General features: G+C 38.0%; 1 protein-coding gene across 1 annotated transcript; it reads left to right on the top strand.

The window, feature by feature from the left end:
* Positions 1–2,323: 2,323 nt before the first annotated feature.
* On the top strand, positions 2,324–24,706 carry LOC308405107 (carboxypeptidase Q-like). The gene is made up of 11 exons (XM_080895530.1): positions 2,324–2,461; positions 4,357–4,504; positions 4,757–4,969; positions 5,068–5,184; positions 5,267–5,474; positions 5,586–5,793; positions 11,080–11,191; positions 11,879–11,970; positions 12,464–12,559; positions 12,886–12,991; positions 23,750–24,706. The coding sequence occupies exons 2-11, from the start codon at positions 4,357–4,359 to the stop codon at positions 23,908–23,910; spliced, it is 1,461 nt and encodes a 486-aa protein (XP_080751656.1). The 5' UTR covers positions 2,324–2,461; the 3' UTR covers positions 23,911–24,706.
* The last annotated feature ends 865 nt before the right edge of the window (positions 24,707–25,571 follow it).

The following is a 25,571-nucleotide window of genomic DNA, read 5'->3' as shown; positions in this document are numbered from 1 at the left end:
AGTGCGGTTGAAGTATTAGTTTCATACTTTGAACTGTGAGCTGTACAGAACTGCAAGTTTGGAGTTAAAATCTACTATGCCAGTGTGGTTGAACAACTTCTGTGTGAAACAAAAACAAACCCAGAGGGTTAATACCACAGGTTAGCACTTGTTGGCAAAGACAAAATAACTTTTCTATCATCTACATGCATTATATATAAACGAGATGATTTTCATGTAATAATTTATACTTAATTAGACTACAATGTAGGTAAATATGTCCGTCATTATTGGGATTGTACAGTATTTACTGGTGGTTGAAGCCTCTTTGTGCCTTCAGCTTGAGTTTTATATTCCTATTTGTATCTTGGTGCATTTGATGAGCTTTAGATTATTGTCAATTTCTTTAAAAGATTTTCTAGCATCTTTTTTTTTTTAAAAAGTCCTTTTACTTTATGAATGCTTCTAAAAATTATAAAAGTACAGAAAGTTTATTGGAGACATGTTGCAGTTTTATTTTTTATCGAAGCTGACTGAAATCCTGGTTCTTAGAAATAAACTACACAAGTATGAGGACCAGCCAATTATCAACTTACCAAGATGAGCAATAGAGAACCTTGTTGCTGGTGTATCTCATGAGGTTCACTAATGAATAAAAGTTGTGGCTTTAATGCAGTGGCTGTTTTTTCTCTGTCTCTCAACAATACTGCCCCCCCCCCCCCCCCCCCCCCCCTCCCCCATATACACACATCAACACGACAGGTTTAACATTATGTGTGCTCTTAAAATCTGCCTGTTTATTCACCTTTTCATCTAACTTCTTCAAGGTCACGATCTTTGTGTTTATTTGTTAATTAAGCACCTTCTGGGCATCATTTTGAAGCCCACGTGTTCTCACAGATTTGCATTTTGTTTTTATTGTGTGAGACAAAACCAAAAAGTGAACATTCAGCTGCAGGTAAAAGCTATTATTTGTTGCTTTTGTTCAGCTGATCTGAAATGTAGAGTAAAGCATTTCCATCAAGTCTCAACAAACATCCTTTTACAAAGGCAGGCAAAAGTGAGAAAAAGGTTTGCAATATCAAACCTGGTCAGCAGCATGTGAAATGAGTCATATGGTCAGATGTTTTTAAAGATCTTCAGAAACAAAAGGAGAACATGTGGATGCACAAAAGGTTGGTTTTTTTTTTATGTATACAGAAGATGGCTGTAGTAGAAAAGAAGCAGGAATAGAAAGTAGAGCCATGCACATAAGTTAATAGCACAAAAGTGGTAGTAAAGTGTGATAAAATAAATTAATATGAATCTGACATGGGTGGGGCACTTGATGTGAATATCTATGACTGGTGAGGAATGCAGAAGATCAGTGGGAGGGGAAGATGAGAAATAAAAACCACAGATTGAGATGTGCTGTGTTTCCCACAGTGTGCACACAATACACTGTTAGCACTGGGCATCATTTTAACCATAACATTGTTTGCAAAAAGGAAGGATGACTAAGAGAAGACTCATAAAAAGAAGTGCATGATTTAGCATTTGGTTTTAAATAGTTTCTAAATAGGCAGTTCCTTTTTCTTGACTTAATACCAAAAGTGAGATTGATACACTTCTTCTATACAGCTGTGTTGTTTCATTCAGTAGTGGTATTTTTCTGTGTGTAAACTTTCAATTTCTTCTTCAAATTGTTGAACAGCAGGTCAGATGTGAACCCAAAACAGCCTGTAACACATGTTAAAGAAAGGTAGACAAAGCTTTCTCAAAAGCTTCACAGACAAATAGAGCATCTTTTTTGAAATGTCAGTTTTGGAATAATGTGCAATTGCAGGTTTGGGTACTTAAACACTGATTTATGCTGGAACATAATATTTATTGTTGTGTGTTAGTTACTCATGAAAGGTATCATTTATGCACAGCTGAACAGCAGGTCAATTGTGAACCGAAACACTGATTATAAGTGTTCTATGTGGAAGAGCTGGCCATGAGAGTCTGTGATGAGTTCCTTAATCTTTGTATGTCCGACATATTTTACATATTTGAAAGCTTGGTGAGTATAATAGTAACAATGTCCATAATGTGAATAGACTATACTACTTATGAGGGGTAATTTTAACAAAAATCGTTTTGTATGAACTATTGTAACTATTAATTTCCAGTTGTTGCATACTAATCGGTTTCATTGAATTATTTTAGTTTTGTGAGGGGAAAACGGGAGAGTGGGGGGCTGGGTGTGGTTTATTGTTTGTGTGTTTGTGTGTGTTTGTGTGTGTGTAACCATATTTTAATACCTGTATAACAAAACTATTGTTATGGTAAGCATGACGCTCTTATTTTGAAATAAGACAAACCGGAAGTGCGCTATGCAGGTTGTAATCACGAGTACGGAACTGTTTACGTTGCGGTATTTGTGTATTTGGCATATCCTTAAAATTGGACGAAGTCCTGCAACGTCAACAAAACCAAAGACTTTGAATTGACTCGAAGGGTTTGTGCTGTTATGGAGAAGCGCTTTTTGCGCTCATTGTTACTGTGAAATGTTTAAACCGCTGTAACGTTTCTGTCCTTCTCTATTCGTCTGTGTTGCAGTTTTTTTATATATCGTGTTTGTTTTTTAAAATGAGAATGAAGCCGTCTGTGTTAATATGATAATTTAACAATTGTGGTGTCCAGCTACATTTACTAAGAAATAAAGTATAATTGTAATGTCCTAAAGTGAAAGTAAAACTATAACTGGGGATAGCGTAACGTTTCCAATAAAACGCCATTCACGTATAGTGTAGTACTGTAAAATAATAGCTTTTCTTGCTTAAGGCTTAATTTCGAATATCTAAAAAATATATGCAAAAAGCATACAAAAATACATGGCTTAACATATTGAAAAAAAGGAGTAGGAATAAGCATAAACTTATTTAATACCACCCTTTCTCCACTGTTTTGTAATTATCGCTTTACTTCCTGTTTATGTCCTTTCCTATCATAATTCCTTGTTTAAAATTTGCCGCATATATTTGGTTTTATAAACCCAGTAACATACCAAAAAGAGGTATTTACACATATACATCATCTTGGGATGAATGTCATGGTAATTGGTTAAAAAAACAAGAAATGGGTGCACAAGTATTAAATTATTTTTGATTTTCTCTAATCCACATGGGCTAAAAAGTATACATACAGGTTTAGTTAAATGTCCCTTAGCAAGTCACACCTTGACCGGATGGTAGTCGTTTTGGTAATCACGAACAAGCTTCTGGCTTGGTTATTTGGAAATTCTTGTTGACAGAATTTGTAGATTTAATTTAAATTGGTTGGTTTCCTTGTATTGTATTGTACTTGGCTTTTAAGAATAGTCTAAACATTTTCAGAGGATTTGAGAGGCCATTCCAGAAGCTTAATGTTAGCATAATTTATTCATTTCAAAACCAGTTTTGATATGTGTTTGGGATCATTGTCCTGTTGAAACATGCAATTGTTTCAAAAGTTTCAATTGTCTAGCTGTTGATTTGAGGTGAAGTTAAAGAATTTGGAGGTAGTCCTCCATTATTGTATCCAATTTGCGCAGTTAACCAGTATCACTGGCAGCAAACAGCCCAGAGTATGACGCTACAACCACCGTGCTTCACAGCTAGTAAAGTGTTCTTAGGTCATTGTTGCCAAACAGCTCAATCTTTGTCTCGTCTGACCATAAAACTTTTCTCCAGAAGGAATTTGGCTTGTCCATGTGGGCAACTGCAAATTTCAGTTGAGCTTGAAGATGTTGATTTTGGAGCATTTTTCTTAGTTGGTACCCTCTCGGTCCATGGCAATGTAAAACCTTACTTCACAGTCATGCTGGTAGTTCAGTGGTTCTATTGTTGCAAAGAGAAAGCAAAATTTGAAGTCAATCATGATAATTAATGAGAAGTTAATAGGCCTTGGCCCGGTCAAGTTAAAGTACACTGTAGAGCCTGTATATTTGTTTTTGACCCTGTGTGGATTAGAGAAAATCCAAAATAAATTCAACCAAATTCTTGTGCAATCATTGCACTATGAAAAAAGCACAGTTGAAAAAAATAATTAAAAGCCCAAAACTACGATTAATTTATGCCTGCTTTTTATACCACAACTGCATATACATATGCAAACACATGCCTATACATTTACATATACACACTCGCATATCAAAAATAGAAAATACCTGCTGTAGTGCAAAGTAAGTGTCTTTGTGAATTGCCTGTTTGAATCATATCTGCTAGATTAACTGTGTTAGCAGGGGTGATGCATGTTTGCTTTTTAGTTCGTACTAAGATGAGAGGATACTTGCAGTGTGTGTGCGGTTTAAGGAGGATTTAGTAGCAATTTAACATCAATTGACAACAACACACTGATATTTTCTTTTCACAGATGACTTGGAAGGGGACACTATGTATCCTCCTCTCCCTCAATGTGTTTCTCAACCTATCCTCTTTCTGTGATGGTCATCCCCACTCTGCACAAACTATAAATTCAGGATCTGCTGTCAGAGTCTTATCCAATGATACTGCAAAGAGAGGTAACCCAAACTCTGAGAGAGTAAGGCCTTTATTAAAACAACCAGTTTATAATTAATGCTAATAAATGCCTTCTGTACCCATGCATTTTTTTCCAGTTACTTTGGATCCTTTGATCAGTTTAATGTTGGGATTTATGTACTGAGTTACAATGACAACAGTGTACCTGAACTAACTGGTGGAACGGGAACAGTCTTTGCAAGCCTTTACAGTGTTTTGATATGTTCTTGTTGTGTGTCTCTGCATGATCCCAGCTGGGGTTGCAGCTGAGGTAGCAGGCTATGCTGATGTGGCCAAACAGATCATTGACCTGGCTGTGTTCGGTGCTGCCCAGAACCGCTCTTACAGACGGCTCGCAGACTTTACTGACACTATAGGAAACCGCGTCAGTGGCTCAAACAACTTGGAGATGGCTATTAAATACATGTACAATGCCATGGTGCAGGATGGGTTGGATGTACACCTGGGTAAGTTTTACAGTTTTTATCCAACATGTGTTTCAGAACGTACGGGAACTCTAGCTGATTTCTGGTGAATATAAACATAGTTTAATTGTCTTATCTAGAGCCAGTAAAAATCCCACACTGGGTACGGGGGAAGGAGAGTGCAGAGATGACTGCTCCTCGAGCCAAGACTCTGGCTATACTGGGATTGGGTAGCAGCGTAGGAACACCCCCTGAAGGTAAAGACCATAGTCGTATAAAACAGCTTTCATTTCATCTGTTTCTCCTTTACTGCTCACTGATTGATTGTTATTCCTGTAGGTATTGAGGCAGAGGTGTTGGTAGTTCAGTCTTTTGAGGAACTGAAGCGTCGAGCCAGTGAGGCCGCAGGAAGGATTGTGGTTTTTAACCAGCCATATGTTAGCTATGGAGAGACAGTGGCATACCGTGCTTATGGTGCCTCTGAGGCAGCCAAAGTAGGAGCTGTGGCTACACTCATTCGATCAGTCACTCCATTCTCTATTAACAGGTATATCTATCTTCTCCAAGTGTCCAGCTATCTGACTGTCTAGAAATGTTGTAGTGTCACTTTATCACTGGTATATTACATACATCTCTGTCTTTATCACTACCTGTGTAGTCCCCACACAGGCTGGCAGGACTACCAAGATGGAGTGAAGCGCATCCCCACAGCCTGCATCACTGTGGAGGATACTGAGCTGATGTGGCGTATGGCACAAAGAGGTCAGAAAATTGTGGTTAAACTCACCATGGGAGCCAAGACCCTTCCTGATGCTGACTCTTTCAACACGGTGGCTGAGATAAAAGGCTGGCAACACCCTGAGCAGGTAGCTTTCACTCACTCATAACATAGATATGCATGTTTGACAAATTTATCTCATCTATTATTTGTCTAGTTTCCACTTTGATATTACAGTAAATCCGTTTTGTCGGATGTTACACATAAACCACAAGGAAATCAGATGTCCCAATAATCCATTTTTAAATCTCCTTCTTAGTTATTTCCACTTTTATCTTAGCTCGGTGGAGAAGGAAATAATAGTGTGGGCTGTTTTTGCTGACTGAAGATATTCCGACAGCCCTTAACTCTGCCTGTATTTTGTGTTTGCTTATGTGATTTAATCTTTCCAGGAACCAGTATAAAATAGGCTTTCATGAGAACACTGCATTATTTAAACAATACAGTAACCACCCCCAACCCGTCACAGCAGATATCCACCACTGGTTGTGCCAAAGGTTTCTTCCTGTTAAAAGGGAGTTTTTCCTTCCCACTGTAACAAGTGCTTGCTCATAGGGGGTTGTTTTTGTAATATTGTGGGGTCTTTATCTTACAATACAAAGCACCTTGAGGTATTCTTACCAGAGATATTCTGGTAAGTATAAGTGATTATTTTCTTTTCTCTTCTCATTTGCCTCGTAAGCCAATTATAACATTTTGACCATAAAAAAATAAAATTTATAGTTGATCAGTTCAACTCAGCTAAATGTAACCAAGCTTTTTACTACTCACAGTATTTTTTAAGGTAATATAATGCATAAAACTGCAAACTGCAACTACTCAGTTTACATGAAGCATATCGGTTGCGATATAAATATCATATTATTCCAGTATGGATTATATGTAAGGTTGTTACTTCACAAAGGGAACGCAAACTCACAGTTTTAAGTAGCAAACCTTTTCAATATCAGACTGTCAAGAACAGAACGAGATGACAAACTATGGCCTGCTTTAACTCTAAGCCTATGAGCGGACTAAATTACTACCTACTGAACTGCAGAGTATACCTTTTCAGTTCACTGCAGGTGCTTTGTATTTATGACACATCTAACAGGTAGAACCTGATGAATAGATTATGTGCTCCTGCAGAAACCTCAGTGTATGCAAATACAGTTTTTAGAGGAGATATTTTTAGAGTCCCCTGGAAATACTACCCAAGGTTTCTGGGCTTTAGTGCTAAATGGGCTTAGAGGCATGCTCAGCGCCATGTACATGATGTATGTAAATATATTTGAGTTTGTGTTACAACGCCTCACCTAGAAGCTGAGTTGTAACATAACCATACATCTCCAAGAAAGATTACTGAATAGGAAACAAAGAATTTATTTACAACTATCTTACAATATTAAATTAAGTAGAAAAAGGAAAGCAAATAGACACCAGGGGTTCTAGGGCCAAAGCAAGTAAAATCCCCCATTCTTACTAGAATGAGAAGAAACACTGAGCTATGTGTTGAAACAAAAATACAATGCCCAAGTGCTCTGGCTGGCCACAAAACAGGAGAACAGTTGTGTACATAAAATGACAGCAAACCCTTACCAAACTTCCACTAACATACAGATTGGTTTCCTTAAACACAGAGCAACAGAGCATGACAGGTCCCACAGGCTTGCCACAGTTCAACTCCAAAGATCACTTTAGGTTACACTGAACAGCACAGCTCCAGCAACCACACATCTTAGAGCCCAGTGGCCAAACAGTGAGGAGCGCTGGCTGCTGGAGCCGTATAGGCAGTTACTTAAATGAGCAAAATGCTGTGTGGGAGACCTGGAACTGGATAGGGAGAGAGCAGCTCTCTTTCTCCAAGAGGCCAAAAGGTCAGAGAACATAACAGTTTGCAGTTAAAACGAAAGGGACAGATTTATCTTGGCGTACTGGAAGTAACTGTTTGGAGTTTGTACATTCACACAAGGCAGCTCATGATGGGTTAAACCAACATGTCCTAAATAGCTGAGCGGGTATGTAAATTATAGTAGCAGTTATTTGCAAAGACAAGTGATGAAAGGTGTGTGGAACAAACATGCAGGGAAATGGGGGGGTGTCTTGTTCAATTTGACTACACTGAATTTTGCATCTCAGTTTATCACGCTCTGTGTGAAATTTCCATAGTGGCATCTGATAACCCTGGTGTATACTGTATATTTGTAGAGGTTGCCTGGTATGCGGATGTTACTGTTGTTGTTAAGGAAGTGTGTGTGCCATATTAAATGTGGTATTTGCTTTATTGGCAGATGAAGGTATATGATGGTATACAATGTTTGTTCTTGAAAATTTCCCACTAATGTGGGATATATGAACTATATCTGTGTAAACTTTGACTCCCTCACAAATGCAAGCCTCCCCCCCCTTTAACAGTTTGAAAAGTTCACATCCTAAATGCAAAGTCCAAGATAAAATCCGTCAGGACTCTTGAACCAGAGCGCTGATGTAAGCTTTTACTATTCTGATATAGGAACCAGCATTTGGAGCTTTATTATAGAAAGGGAAATGAAACACATGACATGGCTGACATCATCTCTGGCCCTGTGACTTTGTGCTCTTGCAGTAGCAGTTATCGTGGCTGACGTATTGTGTATGTGCGTTTGTGTGTGTGTGTTCATTAGAAGATGTACATTTGGGGCTGAATGAGTCATTCCCACAGTTAAGTTTGTCACAGAATTTTTCCACCCACTCCAACTTCTACATCTTTCTTCTTCCTTCTTTTTAGTTTGAAGTTTTAAAAAAGTTTTAAGCTTTCAAATATTAAATGTGGTATGAATGATTTCTGAACTGACTGTAAATGTTAGCCTCTCTTTGTTGGGGAAAACATGCTTGGATATTACATACACCACAATGAATCATTAAAAAAAATACATTTGTGGTCTCTTATAATTTACACTTTTAACCAAAGCACATTATGCGGTCTCTGCTATGGCCACAATGTACAATCAGGCTTTAAACAGAGTCATAGCAAAACTAACCAAGTGGCTGAGTGTATATAAATATAATATCAAGTTAACAGGAGCAGGATTATTTTTCTGAGTGTAACCAATGTAAAAATTACAGTACAATAGAAAAATAAATCCACATTTTGAGGTTTCATTTTATATACAAATGTCCTGATGTTTCAGTGCTATTGGTGACCCAAATCTGTGTGTTTATAAGAATGGTTTAAATGCAGAGACGACTTGACTGCAAAATCCCTCATGCAGTTTGTAACCTGGGATGAACTGGCTGTATATGATTCTGTTAATGTGAAACCAGGCTCGCTGCTGGACTGGCCTCTTTACTAATGTAATGTATTTGCAAATACTTGAGAACTACAGCGTGGGAATATTATGCTGTAATGGAATGGGCCCACTTGCCTCCTTGGATGGGAGCATCACTGTTGTAGTGAGTCACTTGATGGGAGTGATCCCCTTCTAGGATGACAGTGCTCCCATAAATGAGGAGTTTGTGTGAAACAGTAAATATATCTGGCCTCCTGTTAAATCCAGAATTGAATTCAAAATCCTTGTCTTGAATAACCAGTCCCAATGACCTTATAGTATCACCATATCACCCCATTAGAGCTCTTCTCTCTTGGACTGGGGGACTCTGGACTTGTTGTTCCTAGAGTATTTAAACGTAGAATGGGAGGCAGAGCCTTGAGCTTTCAGGCCCCTCTTCTGTGGAACCAGCTTACAATTTGGATTCGGGAAAAAGACACTATGTCTACTTTTAAGATCAGGCTTAAAACTTTCCTTTTTGCTAAAGCATATAGCATATAGTTGGCTGGATCAGGTGACCCTGAATGCTCCCTTAGTTATGCTGCAATAGGTGTAGGCAGCTGGGGGATTCCCAGTACTACTTCTTCAATCACCTTTCTCACTCACTATGTGTGAATAGACCTCTCTGCATTGATTGCACTGCTATTAATCTCTGGCTCTCTTCCACAGCATGTCTTTTATCCTGTCTTCCTTCTCTCCCCAACTGGTCGCTGCAGATGGCCGGCCCTGAGCCTGGTTCTGCTTACTTGCCTGCTTACTTCCTGTTAAAAGGGAGTTTTTCCTTCCCACTGTTGCCAAAGTGCCTGCTCACAAGAGGTCATTTTTATTGTTGGGTTTTTCTCTGTGTGTTATTGTTACCTAGCAATATAAAGTGCCTCGAGGTGACTGTTGTTGTGGATTGGCGCTGTATAAATAAAATTGAATTGAATTGAATTAAATATTTCATGTATGACTTTATCAGTCTTTCACATATGGAGGAATTTAACCCCTCCTGGAACCTCTTCCAAAAACTAGTCATACTTGTTTAATCTTCTTCTTATTTTGAGCACTGCATGGTCTGACCTTGGGATGAATTTGCTGGGATAAATATGCATAGTATTTCTCACTGTACACTGTTTCTGGGAAATGGCCTCATAGCCCTTCCCAGATTGATAGACAGCAGTGGTTTCTTCTCTCAGACATTGCTGATATCTTTACTTTGTAACATTGTTTTATACCTGTGCTCACACTTGCTGATGAGAAATTAATCAAGTGCATTTGATTAGCAGCAGCTGGCTGCTACTTAAACTCTTGGAAGCAGTAAAGGTGAACTTAATTTTTCACACACTGCTGTTTCATCTAGTCTGAATCTTTTCTACATGAAAACGTATGAATTAAAAGAGGGTGGAACTTCTCACTATTTATGCATCATTCACAAATAGTGATGTTACCAGTATTAATAAAGGTAAACTCCTTACACTTTTCCTTTGCTAAGTAGATACTATAATTTAGACTCCCCAGTTTAAACTTACTTCGGAGAAAAAAAATTAATTACTGCAAAGCATTCTGTGAGAAACATCTGTATCTGGAAATAATCACATTCCAATGTTATAGTTTAGACATCTCAGTCTGGAATCAAATGGGCGACTAACCAACACATTGGCATATATTACCATTTCAGTTACATAAGAAAGCAAACACTGTGAAAAAAAAACACATTGGTTTTTACGGGAATGTGCAGACTCTGGGTCATTGCACGGACAGGGCTAGATCAGGTCAGAAAATGTTTTGCAACCTTGAACAACGGCTCATCTACATCCCACTGACAGGAATCTTGGAAATTCCTGTGAGTACAGATACACTGACCCGTGTGCTCTCATCTTTTTCTTTGTTTTTTTTTTTTTTTAAACGAATCTCACTTTTCCTGCTGATACAAACCTTTTTATTGTTAAAAAAAGAATCAAATTAACTGGACTTTTAACTATTTGTGTCGACATTAATAAAAAGTCAACAGGATATGGGCAGCACTGTCTGCCTATCTGTTTCCTCAGATTTGCTCCTCTGTTTCTTGTTTACACATTTTCTCTTTATCTGTACAATCTCTCTAGGTTGTCTTACTGAGCGGACATTTGGACAGCTGGGATGTGGGCCAGGGTGCCATGGATGACGGAGGCGGAGCCATGATTTCCTGGGAGGCCCTGTCACTCATCAAAGACCTTGGTAATATACAGAGAAATACTTAAAGTAAATCACAGATAAACTTCAGCAATGATAACATGTGCATATTGTAGAATGCAATAAAAGCTCAAGTTTATTAGTTTTGCTTAAATGTTAATCAGAAAAAGGAGATGGCAAACGTACCTATTCATGTTATTAATCTAAAACATTTTACGCTGGATTAGCAGAGCATCCTCTGTTTATTTTTATTTATTTGAGTCACAAAATTACTATGAAATCTAATAATTCTATTAGAATAAGTGAATGTGTTCATTAAAAAGAGAGGAAACAATCAGTATGTGCCGACACAGAAAGCAGAATAACCAGCAGTGGCGATACTGAGACCAATTTAAAAAAAAAGATCATTAAGTGGAGCTAAAGTTTCCAGTTCTAAACACAGGGACAAAATGAAAAACAAATCCTCTGACTGTAAACAGTAATTTCACCCCAGTGTTTGCAGAGGAACAAAATACACACAACTACAACAGGAGGCAGACCTGCATATAAAGTACAGTATTTTTGTGGACAATTTACTTGAATGAGCCTTGGACAAGGACTGGGTCATCAAACAAAGACTACAAAGACCTTTTATTCAACAAAAAAAAAAAGAAAAGAAAAATGTCATTATTAATATTTGGAGCCGTTATCCTCCTCTTTCTATACTGTGTATGTGTCTTCATCTCTTTGTAGGTCTGCGTCCAAGGAGAACTTTGCGAACAGTGCTGTGGACAGCCGAGGAGCAGGGCGGAGTCGGAGCACAGCAATACTTTAATCTACACAAGGTACTGTCTGCTGTTACCGTGCCAATCAGTAGAAAACAAGCACTGAGCCAATGTTATTCCAGCTGCCCAAAAAGCAGGAAGGGTCACAACTGTGAAAAGGCAGTTTAAAAAGGCACTTCCACCACACTGAAGGGACTTGGCTAGCTCCCATGTTTTTCCTGTGCAAAGGATCTAAATAAGAATCTGGAGTCTTACAATTTCCTTCTTTGGAGTTCTTGCTGCACACCAGACCCTGACCTGTAATATACTGCGTTTTAAAAACCAGAAACACCAGTGTACCATAACTGCCCGTGGGACTGGTCCAGTTCTTACATTTGATGTATAATTACGTTTTAAATTGCCTAAATTAGTTAAGGCAGCTGCTCAAGGTACTTATAGTGGCTGGCTGAGTGTGTATGCTTTGTTTGCGAGTACTTTGGTTCGGTTTGCTTTCTTTCACCTTTTATCTCTGATCATGACATGTTCCCCCTTTTTGCGTCCTCTCTGCACACAGGTAAACATGTCCAACTTTGACCTTGTCATGGAGTCCGACTTGGGGACGTTCACCCCCATTGGCCTGCAATTTACAGGCAGTGATGCAGCACAAAAGGTGATATTAAAACCCAACTATTTAAAAAAAATAGTGGTATTAGATTGTGAATTCTGCCGCACACAGATTTTGCAAACTGACATGAAAATAGCATCTTGTCCAGTAAATGTACTTGTTTTTTCATTAAAGTCTGTAAAGGTTCCATATATTTACATGTAAAAAGGAAGTAGTAGGAACCACAGCATCTATCATGTTAATGTGGAACCAAAGCATCTGTACGTTGTCACTGAATGTTCCAGTAGTGCTCAAATCTAGAAATTACAATCATAATATTGTCATAATAGTTATATAAAGATAATTTCCTGTGTCTTTTTCCATCTCGACAGGTGATGGAAGAAGTGGTCAAACTTTTGGCTCCCATTAATACAACCAAACTCGAGGCCCACGGTGAAGGGACAGACATCTCACCATGGATGCAGGCAGGAGTTCCAGGTCAGTCTAATCAATATGCCTGTCTGCAACTAAATGGTATAACTAAAGGTTTATTTTAAAGGGGACAGTAGGGACATTGGAGTTTGCATTTTCTCTCTATGCCTCCATGGGTTCTCTCCATCTTCCTTCCAATTAACCTAGCATGCGTGTTTTTTTAATTGATTGTTCAAAATTGGTCATAGTTGTAAATGCCAGCATGAATAGCTGTCTGTCTCTGAGTGTTAACCCCATGACAGCTGGGATAGGCTGGGGAAAGCCACATCACTAATGAGCACAAAGTTAAAAAGGAAGTAACACATCCTACTTTTAGTGGTGGGAATTTTAATGATCTCTCTTCGGTGGAAAGTGCTGAGCACAAAGAATCACATCCTCACCGATGGTCTATGAACAGATTCTAGTTAATACAATCTGGCTCCACTTCCTTAAAGCCAGTTGTGTATTGTAACTAGAATGACTTAAAGCTATGAAGCAACACTTCAAGACGTCTAAATTATGGATATTAAAGTTAAAGTTGTAACAGTCCTGTTACTGCTAATACAGTATAGAGTTGAAATAAAGTGTAATAAATATAGATTAATCAAATCAATTGTATGAAATTGTTTAGTGTTATATTTTTAAAAAAAACATACAGACCTCTTCTACTTCCTTTTCAACTGTATCTCAGTTTAAATCTCTAACTGCGAGTACAAAAATCTAATCAGCCAGTCGCATGGGAGTGCATTTAGGCACGTAGACATGATCAAGACAACCTGCTGAAGTACAAACTGAGCATTAGAATGAGGAAAGAAGGTGACTTCAATTGGGGCATGGTTGTGGATGGTAGACAGGCTATTTCAGAAACTGCTGATCTGATGGCTCTGATCTCTGAACTCACAGCACATTGAAGCTTGAAGCAGATGGGCCTCAGCAGCAAAAGACCACACCGTACAATAAGCACACAGGTTCCAGTTCACACAGGTTCACCAAAATTGGAAACTTTCATTGTTGATTCTTGATTTTTGCTACGATATTAAGATCAAAATTTGGGGTGAACATGAAAGCATGGATCCAATCTGCCTTGTGTCAACAGTTCAAGCTGCTGCTGGTGTAATGGTCTGGGAGATATTTTCTTGGCAGACTTTGGGCCACCTAGTACCAACTGAGCATCGTCTAAATACCACAGCCTACCTGAGTATTGTTGCTGACCATGTTCATCCCTTCATGACTATAGTGTACCCATCTTCCAGTAGGATAACACACATGCCTAAAAACTCAAATCATCTCAAGCTGGTTTACTTACATTTTTGAATTGGCTATTCTGTGTTGCATGTTATGAAAAAACAATGAACCCTTGAAAAGGTTTTACCTAATATCGAAGTCCGTTTCTGTCTTCTTGTTACTTTAGAAATTTGTCGAACTATTTTCTGCTCTTTTCTTCTACACATGTGTTACTGTTTGTTGAAGATGGATTGTAACATATAGAAAGACACTAACTCATATATTAACAGTATAAATACATTTTGGGCACAAGCAATTTATCAGTCTTTTCACAACTGAATTTGTAGTTTAGAAACAGTTTTACCACTAATAGTAGTAATATTTTTTATTGCCTTGTAGTCATTATTTACAGTTTTATAAGACATCGCAAACCACAAAATACTCTGAATTACATTTAAATAAAAAAAATTTATATATTGCGTGAAAAGAAAACAAAATACTAAATGGAAATCTGAAGACCATGGATGCCACATTTTACATGGTATAGTCGACTTTGACCTTAAGAGAAACTACCCATTCTGTCAGTGTAAAGAAGTTTAACTACACTTTGAATCCCTCATATATTTTAATATAAGAAAAAGGAGTCTGATTGCAGCCTCTTAACCTCTCAATTTTGTCTATATGACAAAGAAATGCTGCTGTACGAAATGATAAAAATCTGTTAGCACGAAACTTTTAAATGCATAATTACAAAAAAAGTTCCTTAAGCTCATTGCACACACTGTCTTGTAATTGTGATTAAAAAAAAATTGTTAACCCTTTATTTACCACGTTAATGTTTATGCTAGAGACAAAGTTTAAACAGTTACAGAAAGGGGAGAAGACGAGCTTTACAAGGAGATTTGGTTTATTACGGTGGCATAAGGTACTGCACCTATTCAAATGGTTACCGAAAGATGAGAATTACTTTTTTTTTTATTTTAAAGCCAAACTTCAAAAATAAGTCATTAGGCCTGTATAAATCTTGGTCGATAAAGGAGAATAAGTTCCTTTTTTGTGAACTTTTGAGAGCCGATAATGAAAAACAGGAACTTACTGTTATTTAATTGTTCTGTTTCTTACTTTCGTGTAGTATGAATGGCAATGGGAAAGTCTTTATCCATTAGAAAAGCTGTAAAACAGTTAAAAGTCTAAAATTGATCCCTTCCTTCACATTTTCCAAAGCAGTCCAGTGGGCCAGTTTTTGGCGGACAAGTTCTGGAACCCAGGTCTTATGTTTGACATCCCTGGTGTAAACTTTAACCATCTAATTTAATCATGTTCCACTACCTCGTATCTCAAAAATGATTTCTTTCATGCTGGATGTCACCACTTGCATTCTAATTTCTTGGCACTATCCCACCGATGCTGGAGAATTGGTTCTTGTTTTTGTTCACAGCAGTGAGTTTGTTATCTGAGGCTGACACATCATGCGCTCTTTGTCCTCCACAAGTTTTCATCTTTTCCTTGTAGTCCATTTACTTGAGCAACAGTGACAATCTCAGGGGAGATGATAGAGAGGATAGTGCAAACATTTTTGGTGTTTGACCTTTAGAGTTTTCATACTGGGAATCAGATGTCATTAGTCAATATTAATAGTAGTGGGGTTACTTAGAGTCCTCTAGATTTGAAGTTCTCCTATTTGCAGACAGGGGACTGCTGTAAGTAAGAGGAATAACCTGAGCACAAGTAAGGTCACGTTAACTTTAGAGACTCTGAGATTCATTTATAGGATTCGATGTAGGATTTTGCAGCTACAAAATCAAGTGAGAAGGAAAAAAGTAACACACATACCCACAAATACAAAAAAACTTACAAGTGGAGAAGAATTGACTTTTATTAAAACAGTATGTGTTTTTATAATTTCCATAAAAAAGAAATATAAGCACCTCTACACATCATATTGCAACCTATATAACAGGAGCTGTCATATGCTGACAAAGGCTCCTGACAGCTGAGCAGCCAACAGCTAAATCAGTTTTCATGAAGACCTGCACGGTACCATTTTTTACAAGTGGGAAACCAAGTACTTCAAACTAACTGTGCCAAGCAGTAAATACAACAATCTCCACCAAGCTGTAGTCTACCTCAGTTTTTCAGGATTTTGAGAGTAGGCATTGGTTAGAACTGAAGAAGCTTCTCGGATGAGAGGTGAAACGTCTTCAAGCAACTTAAAGAAGTCCAGACGCTTTTCTTTGCAAGCTCCTTTGACTAGGCATTGGTTAGTTTCTCTTAGTGGTTTTGTAAACGTTAAAATGAGGCGTTTTGTAGAAGTGAAACATTGCAGTCACAAAGACACCATAGAATAATGTGTGAAAGACGACTTAAAACCTCATTAAACATGTGATGCAGAAACACCCCTTCTTTGATGTATTGAAGAGACAGAGATTTAGCTGCCTCAATTACAGTTAATTGGAGTTTTACATTGTTAACGGTTTGTGAGTGGCTCACGCCCTGCTTCACGACACTCTGTGCTTTAAGAATACTTTCTCTTTTCTGGTGATTGTAGGATATGAAAACATACACTGCTTTTTGTAGTAGAAAACCATTATAAGTGTCAACTGTTAACATCTTGACGCAGCAGCTGAATGCTAGAGTTATCCACAGAAAAGATCATTTCTGTGCACATTATTCATAAGTGAGGGCCAATTTCTTGCCTTTCACTTGAGAATTGATTTTGTAGTACATAGTGTTGGTGTGTTATTCATTAACTCCCCTCTATGAAAATGCCGTCCTCAATCACGCTAAATCTTCTTCTTCTTTACAAACCGCCTTCGACGAAGGTGCATTTTTAAGGGTCCTCCTCGAGGCTGAGTCGAGGACTCTTAGATGATCGCTTTACTAATGTTGGTTGTAGGAACACCATGGGGCTGTCCAAGGGAAAGGTGACGGTGCAAACACCAACAATCTGTGCTGGGAACTTGTGCCTGTGTAGCTTAAGTGCAAATACAAGGAACAAGTAACCCTGACAGGATCCTCCACATATATGCATTATAGTGGAAGCAAAAAAGGATTTTTTTTTTGCATGACTTGATCATCTGAAGGGCCACAGACCTGTACTGCGGAGGGAAATCTGCCGGGTTTTCATTGACAGCTGTGTGCTGACTGATCTTCTTTCTGGGGCAGCAGTCTTGAATCCAATTACTTGAATCCATGTGAGAATTTCATTATATGAAAAATGGTTTTCTAAAGCAATCATTTGCTTTACAGCAGCCAATGTGCAACACATATAAGCCAGTCATTTTACTGGCTGAATACATAGTTGAAATGCTTTTCATTCATTTCAACTATGCAGTTATTTATCTATCTCATAGTGTAGTGGCCTAACAGCAAAGTGTCTAACTGGGCTTTCGGCATAAAAAGATTTGCAAAATCAAACATGTTTAGCTATCTGCTGACCACATTGTGATATTAGCATGGAGTTTGTTCAGTGCTCTGCTGGGAGAGCCACAGACATGGATCATGCTGGCTCTCTGAGGGAATGCAATGTTGCATGTTTTTTTGAAGTATAACCTTTGTAAGGAATGTGACTCTTAAATGATTATTTTGTGCCCAAATTGCAATAAATTTTAAGCAGTTCAAGCTTGACCTGTGAAGTCTGCACATGCAGTTTTATGTCCCAGTGACCACTAAAATAAAATTTTCCACCATCTTCCTATTCATTTAATCAGCACTTCAGCTGCCCAAATAACTGCCCAGAAGCACAGAAAGTGGCTGTGACAGGACTTGCTTTCAGCAGTTTTCTAGGTTTACTGAATCGTAACATAAATTAGCAGAGATGTTGATACCAGCACTCCGCTGCTAGTGAATAAAGCTGAAATTAAGTGCCATGAAATAATGCGCACAAGTATAGACAAAAAAATTGTAATCTAATGTTAAAAGACTTTTTTTATTTCATAGTAATTTGTCTCTGTCAGGCTTCACCTTGCAGACATTTCAGTTCTTAAATAACGTGAGAGTTGTCATCACACTTCAGATACCAGCAGGGTTGTTTTTTTTTTAAGTTTTTATACATTTCCTCCTCTTGCTTTTTCTGCAGATGGCAAAATCATCTGTAGATCGTGATCTTCACATAGTTTTAAACCTAATTCTGTTAAGAATTTTCTTATCTACTACCTACTTCAATCTTCAAATCTTTTTAGTGTGCATTTTATGTGCAAATTTTACTTCCAAAGATGGTAAGGTTCAGTGCCAACATTATAACTTCAAAACTTGCTGCACTGGCTGTTTGCTTGCTTTCAAAGTGCCTCAGACGTTAGTTAATCTTTCCTCTTTCTGTTCTCCTATTGCATATCATGTGGTTAGTTAGTACTGGGCCACGTAAATGTACACAACATGTTCAGACATGGAAAACCATAACATGAAGTGCCCAGTGTACACTTTTTGTGCTGATGCTAAAGCCAGAGGGAGTTTGCAACTCTGCAGTTATTGATCCTAAACACTTGCACTTTGCAACAATATTACTAACAGCATGGAGTAGGTAGGAGGTAATACATTTCATACATTCATTCATGAGAAGTTGCAGCAGTGTCATCCTGTCAGAGCACCACACTCAAATACAATGAGTTCTTTAAAGCAAACCCATTCACTCACAAATGTCTGCAAAGGCAGGCTGCATGGCTAGGTGCTTGATTTTATAAACACCTGCGGCAATGGGACTGAAAATACTTGAATGCAGAGATTAAGTGATTGTGTGGCCCAAAACTTTTCTCCATTTAGTGTTAAGTTAGCCAATCACCTGCCAGGTTTTTTACAAATAAACTGTAAATGAATTGGTGCTTATAAACTCTTAACTCTACATTCAATTCACTTTTTACTGAAAGCTTCATTCACTCAATCATACACACATTGAACTACCAACCTTCCAACTACTAGATGACTCATGCTACCTCCTGAGCTACAGCTGGACAACTTAATAGATAGTTTGAGCATTACTAGAAACATTCGGGGCCATGTCCTTGAATGATGACACCACAGAGGAGTTTAAATCAAATCACTGAGATGTGGCTGAAGTGCAGGTTTTCAGCTTAAATTCAAAGGTTTTAACAAAAGTGTTTCATTAAAAGTTTAGGATTTGCACGTATTTTTAGAGGCTGGATGGAACCAGGCTTATCTGATCTGGCATTTTGAAAATACACTGTGAGAGCAGATATCTATAGATTTCCCCAGTAACTGCTTCTTAGTCAAAGGGTGCTTTCCAAAAGTACCTCCTATCTCCTTTGCCTCTTTTCCTCAAGGAAAACGTCATTGTACTTAATCAAGGGCAAAAGGGTGGGTAGGAGAACTGATAAGGAGTTTAAAAAAGAGAAGAGCGGTGTGCTGAGAATTCGAACATACACTAGTCTCCTAACATTGTAATGCCAGATATCTGCTGTGTTGTAACTACAATGATCAGAAGATGGACTCAAAAAATACACACCTTACTTTGCCATGTGTAAACCCTGCTGTTTTATGGAGGCCATATAAATGAGAACAGCCTGTGAAAAATCTCTCTTCAGTACAAAGGTTGGAATTTTAAAGAAAAGGGAACATTAAGGTTGGAAATACTAACGCCTGTACGTTAGACATTAAAAAAACTGTTGGATTTTCTAAAACGGCAGCTAATTAGTCCTTAGTGTGTTAAATTAATGCGTGAATGCTGCAATACGCTATTAAAAATAAGAAGCGATGCACACTTTTACACATTTTCAGTTTGTAAATATGCAGGAGTCTTGCTCTGCACCTGAGTCCTAATGCTCAGCAATTTCTATGAAAGAGTTATTTCTTATATCAAAAGAATATTGATTTCAGCGTCCTCTCATTTATCTGAACCGCCTCACTGTTTTCAAAGAGAAACACACATATCCATCCATCACTTATCCCAGCTCACCTGAAGTATACATTGATTTATGATAATCCTAACAGCAATTGCAAACGCAAACTAATTATAGAGAACCCTAAACACGCTTTGATCAGTTAATATATCTCATAATATTTAGAGAGCTTATATACATCTGTTTTTCATGCAAGGCAACAACTGAACAAGTAGGTTTTATTACAGCAGTGGGATGTTCAGAGTTCAGCTCTGCGTTCAACAGGCTGTTGTTTAAAAACCAAATATATCAGCAGGTCATGGAATGAAATGGAAAATACATTTATGAATGAATGAATGAACATTTACATGATCTGCATCACTTTGTTTATTATGTCGGTTGTTGTCGTGAATGGTCTGTAGAGGAGAGTGGTTCAATCCAAACAGTATTGATACCAACGCTGGTATTGATATCTGATTGATCATAGTGTGATAGGATCGATGCTTTGATTCTCTCCTCTAAGTTCAGTATGTAGGACAGCATTTTCTCCTCTCCAGGCAATCGTGGCTCAGTCGTTGTGCCCTTGGGCAAGACACTTCACCCGCTGGCTACTGGTGGTGGTCAGTTGTCCGGCAGCCTCGCTTCTGTCAGTGCACCCCAGGATGGCTGTGGCTACAATGTAGCTTGCCATCTCCAGTGTGTGAATGTGTGTGTGGATGACTGAATGTGTAAAGCGCTATACAAATACAGGCCATTTACCATTTAGCAAACGATGGTCACAGTCGATCCTAAAGTAGCAAATAAAGAAAGCACTAGAAGCAATGGAAACCGGTCCATGTATTTGGAACACATACAAAAAACCAGTGCTTTATATCTTCAAAATAGACGTCAGTGTTTCCGTTCACCTGCTGTTTTTTGAGGGCCATGAGTCATTTATCACGTGTTAGGGTTAAATGAGATGTTCTTTTTGATTGGGAAGAAGTGACCGATGGATATCTGCACTGCATATCGACTCCAGTTATTCAATGTTGAAACCATCAACCATCATCAAGCATCAGAGTTGGGTGAACATTATAATAAGTGTTAGTAGGAAATGCCTGCAGGATTATTGCCTTATATTGGGTTCTTCTTTCAATTTGGTAGATTGAGCGGATGGTTAAATTAAAGCAATACACATTTTTAAATGGGCTTATTTGTAGGTTTATATTATTTTACAGTGCTCTACTGCTGCTACACAAGCAGCTCTGCACTGTAACAGCAGTAAAAATATAACAGAGCACACTCACTCATGACTCTCCAGATTTTCCCAGCAAAGTGGGAACTGACTCGTCTTTCAGGACTAACCACTGCGAAAATCCAGCATTGAACCGCTTCAGGAAGCAGCTCTCGGTAAAATGAATGAGCACTATACGCGGTTGGGGTTGTACTGCTGAGGAATAGTAGTGAAAATGAATTTAACCACTGCTCCTTCACTTCGTCTTCCTGTGGCAGTGTATACAATGGGAGTTTACGTTTGCATTGAAGAAAATAACACCTCCTCGACGTGACTGACACCGCTAACCAAAACCAAACTGCTCCTGGGTTCTTCTGTTTGTTTCTGGGCAGATTTCTGTTTTTTACACTGCCATCTACAGTACCGTATTATATAGTGCAGGTTCTGTTTACTGCAGTTTATTATAGTTTGATGAAATTGATTAAAAAAATCAATACATTAAAAAAACAAAACAGTTGAGTTGTTTATTAGGATATGTGTTACATTCTCTGACCTTTCACATCTTATTTCAGTTTGTATGCATTTCACACTTTGTATTCATCGAGTTTCAGGTATGTTACAGTTTGCTTAGCATTCCTAAACTTTCCCATATAAATGTATATTTTTCTATTCATCAATCAATTATTGTCCTGTTATCCTTATCAGAATCGCAGAAATGGCTGGAGCCTATCCCAGCTACCATAGGGGGAGAGGCAGGGTGCACCCTGGACAGGTCACCAATGTGACACAGGATTATATTTTTTCCATTATATCCTACATTTTAACCTTGAAGTGATGTTTAAGCAGAACTTTCTGCTAATTTTGGATAAATGTGGGGCCACACTGTTCTAAAGGGAACTCACGTGTCTGTGAGTGACTGGTCAGCATTACTAGCAGTGGGAATTTTTTTTAATAATCTGGATGGAAGCTAAAAGATTTATTTAGGGAATGGGTGGAGATTTTAAGACTTTAACATTATAAAGAATAACTCAAGTACAAGCAGGGTCATCTTGGCCTTTAAATGGTTTTAGAAAATAGTAGTCTGCGGTTCCTTCAATGAATACAAGTGTATAAAAAGCAGAATAACAATTACTACACCCTATAAAAGAAAAGAAGAACAGCAAATAGTCACCATAACAGAACTTTTTGTTACAACAAATCTGTTAAACCTATACGTGTGTTTTTAGCTGATAAAGTAACTCTCGCATTACATACAGACTCATATACAATACAACATTAACAATACTAATGTACACTACTAACTTACCCCTCATTTCTTTATATTTTGCTTGGAAAATGGGAAATTAATGCAGTGATTTGATGAGGCAAGCACAAACATACACGGAAATATACTATATAAGGCAAAAACAGAGTTTGCAAAATTCTAACAAGTTTAAATATATATTTGGTTTGACAACCCGAACTCTTCAGAAGTCTTCAGGAATAGTTCTCCATGGTTCCTAAAGAACATTCAAAGCTCTTCTTTGGATGTTGACTGCCTTTTTGTCAGTTCTCCCATCATCTCTGTCAAGATGATCCCACACTGCTTCAATATTGTTGAGGTCTGGGGAGGCCAATGGTATTGCATAGTGATTGCACTTTTCTACATTCATAATTCCATCAATTATGATAAGATCTCCAACACCACTGGCTGAAATTCAGTCCCAAACCATGAGAGACTCCACCGTGTTTTGCTGTAAACACTCACTGTTGTATGTCTCTGCTGACCTCAAATTGATGATGATTTGAACAAAACTTTAAAATTTGAATTCATCACTCCATCAGAGCCTGTTCCTCTGTTCTCATCCAGTTCTTGTGTAAACTAAATATCACAGTACTTGTGTAATTTAGCATACGTCAGCCTTTTCTCCCTGTTTCTCTTCCTTAGAAATGGCTTCTTGACAGCCATTCTTCCACTGAGACTATTTCTGATGAGGCTTCTACATCTGCTGATAGTTTTTTCTTTTTTCTTTTTAGGCCTGCCACATCTTCTTTTGTAAACGCTTGTAAAACATGTCGAAACATGCCCAGTTTTCAGCTATTAGCTCAGAAAATCCTTTGTTAACTGAATGTCACTTACTAAATATAGGTTTAATATGATTTCTAGGTCACAAACTAAATTAAAGCCTTGAGTACACAGTAAATACAACATTTTCTAATACATAAACATAAGCAAAGCATTTTTAATAGCTTAGACAAGAAGTCGATATAAAATTAGAATGTAAACTGAGGCTCAGAGCAGATTATTTTCCTTTGGTGGTTTTCGTTAGTTTCAAATTACAAGGACACAAATTACAAATTACAGCTGTGACCAGTCATAAAGAGAAATATTCTAAAGGAATAAACCAGACACAATGACGATGCTTCTTTACAGCTGCGAAACTCTGAGTCCAGAACTGTTTCCAGAGCTGAAGTTTCAGATTTTCCAGCATGTTTTGTGACGCTCTTTGTGCATCATTCTGTCCCTGTGTCATCCAGGTGCCAGCCTCCACGTGGCAGACAGCCGTTACTTTTGGTTCCACCACAGTGAAGGCGACACCATGAGCGTCCAGGACCCTCGAGACATGGACCTCTGCTCGGCATTGTGGGCCGTGGTTGCTTATGTCGTGGCAGACCTGCAGGAAATGCTGCCCAGATAGCACGACCTGCTGTGAACTGTACATCTTTACATAAAGCAAAACTCTTGTTAAATTATATTTCTAAAAAAGACTTGATCCAAAGTCCATTCAGATGAAAAACTGACATTCTGTTCAAAATGATTTCTTTCTTTTTGTTTCAAGACAAACTGCCACCTTTGCTATACCATCTACAAAATGCCTTGTGTAGATTAGTTAGTGACACAAACTGATCAGCCGTCTTGTGATACAACATACATCCTCTTTTTTGCACGACAGTATAACCATCGATAAAAGCTTAACAGCTATTTCATTTTGCACAAATGCACTCCTCCGAGTTTGTGTTTTTTCCATCTGACCACATGCAGCTTTCTGCACCATCTTTATACTTATCAACCACACTGTGTTTGTGTGCTGTTTCCTTTATTGTTACTAAAACTGAATCTGAAGCAGAGGGTAGAGCAACCATGGCAGTTTGTCTTGAAACAACTGTAATATTCACATTATGACTTTTTTTTCCATGAAAAAGTTTTTCGACTCGAAATTTTAACTTTATTCTCAAAATGATCTATACATGTTTTTCTTAATGTGGCCCTAATACTCCTTCGTATCAAAGAGATGCTTTTACATAATGATTTTTAACACAGAAGAGTATATTATGTTATGAATGAGGAGAAATTATTTTTTTAATGAATATGTTTTTAAATTTAGGGTTATTGTAGACAAGGAAGGATAAAATATAGATCTGAGTACTGTAATGTTATGTGCAATAGGAGGTTTGTTTAAGGTGTGTGAAATTAAAGAAATGGACTACAAAGTTGGGGAACTCCTGAGTCCACGTCTTTCTCTGTTTCTAGTCTTCTTTAAGGAACCTTTAAAAGCTGTAATGGTTTTCACTTTAAGAAAAAAAATCATTTGTGGTTAATTTTTCTAAGTATTTTCAGAGTCTTTGTATTTCCCCCAGTGCCAGTTTCAGTTGAAGTAACAGCTGACATTGATCGTACTACACATTAACACCCATCTTCTCATTAGCTGCAGTTCTTTCTTTTAATGTTGTTTCTGTGAAAAAAGGGGGAAGAATGACACCAGAGCAAATCACACTACACATCTAGTTCACAGAAAGAAGAAGAAGAAAGCAGAATAGACGAGCAGGAGCAGATATGATGGTGGATCACACATGGGAGGAGAGAAAGTAAAGATTATTAATCACTTTGTGCGTGTTATGTAGACCATCACAGCAGCTGCAACAAACAGCTGGGATCTCTTACCCCATGCACTGACAAGTCAGCACTTCCAGTGGGTGAAGTCAAGGATAGTCAGCCAGCCAGATAAACTCAGCGTGTGTGTTGAAACACGGAAATTATCAGCTTTGTGTCGTGTCTGGTGAGATCTTCATGTGTCACTAACACTGACTCACATTCAGACAGTTGTGGTAATGAAGGAACAGTCTGCATCTGTGGGTGTTTTGCATGCTCGAGTTAAACATATGTGCCAGACAGTGACGTGTCCTATTTAAAGCACAGTGCTTTCTGAATTTATTTTATCCTGCTTGACTGAATTTCAGTATCCTCAAATATTCATCCCGAATGGACGCCATTATTCCATGATGTAGCGAGCAGTGTTGCTTTATTTTACTTACCAATGAATTGGCTAGTTGGAATATTGCAAGGAAAATGGCAAAGGCT

The sequence above is a fragment of the Rhamphochromis sp. 'chilingali' genome, assembly GCF_963969265.1.
Source record: "Rhamphochromis sp. 'chilingali' genome assembly, chromosome: 11".
In the NCBI taxonomy this organism is placed as follows: Eukaryota; Metazoa; Chordata; class Actinopteri; order Cichliformes; family Cichlidae; genus Rhamphochromis; species Rhamphochromis sp. 'chilingali'.
This window is presented reverse-complemented; position numbering and strand designations above follow the sequence as displayed.

Bases quoted from the DNA above. Each gene is read 5' to 3' on its own strand.
- LOC308405107 (XM_080895530.1), top strand. From the start codon at position 4,357: ATGACTTGGAAGGGGACACTATGTATCCTCCTCTCCCTCAATGTGTTT. The intron at 5,185-5,266 runs GTAAAGACCATA...TTATTCCTGTAG, and splicing joins CGTAGGAACACCCCCTGAAG to GTATTGAGGCAGAGGTGTTG. The intron at 12,560-12,885 runs GTGATATTAAAA...CCATCTCGACAG, and splicing joins GCAGTGATGCAGCACAAAAG to GTGATGGAAGAAGTGGTCAA.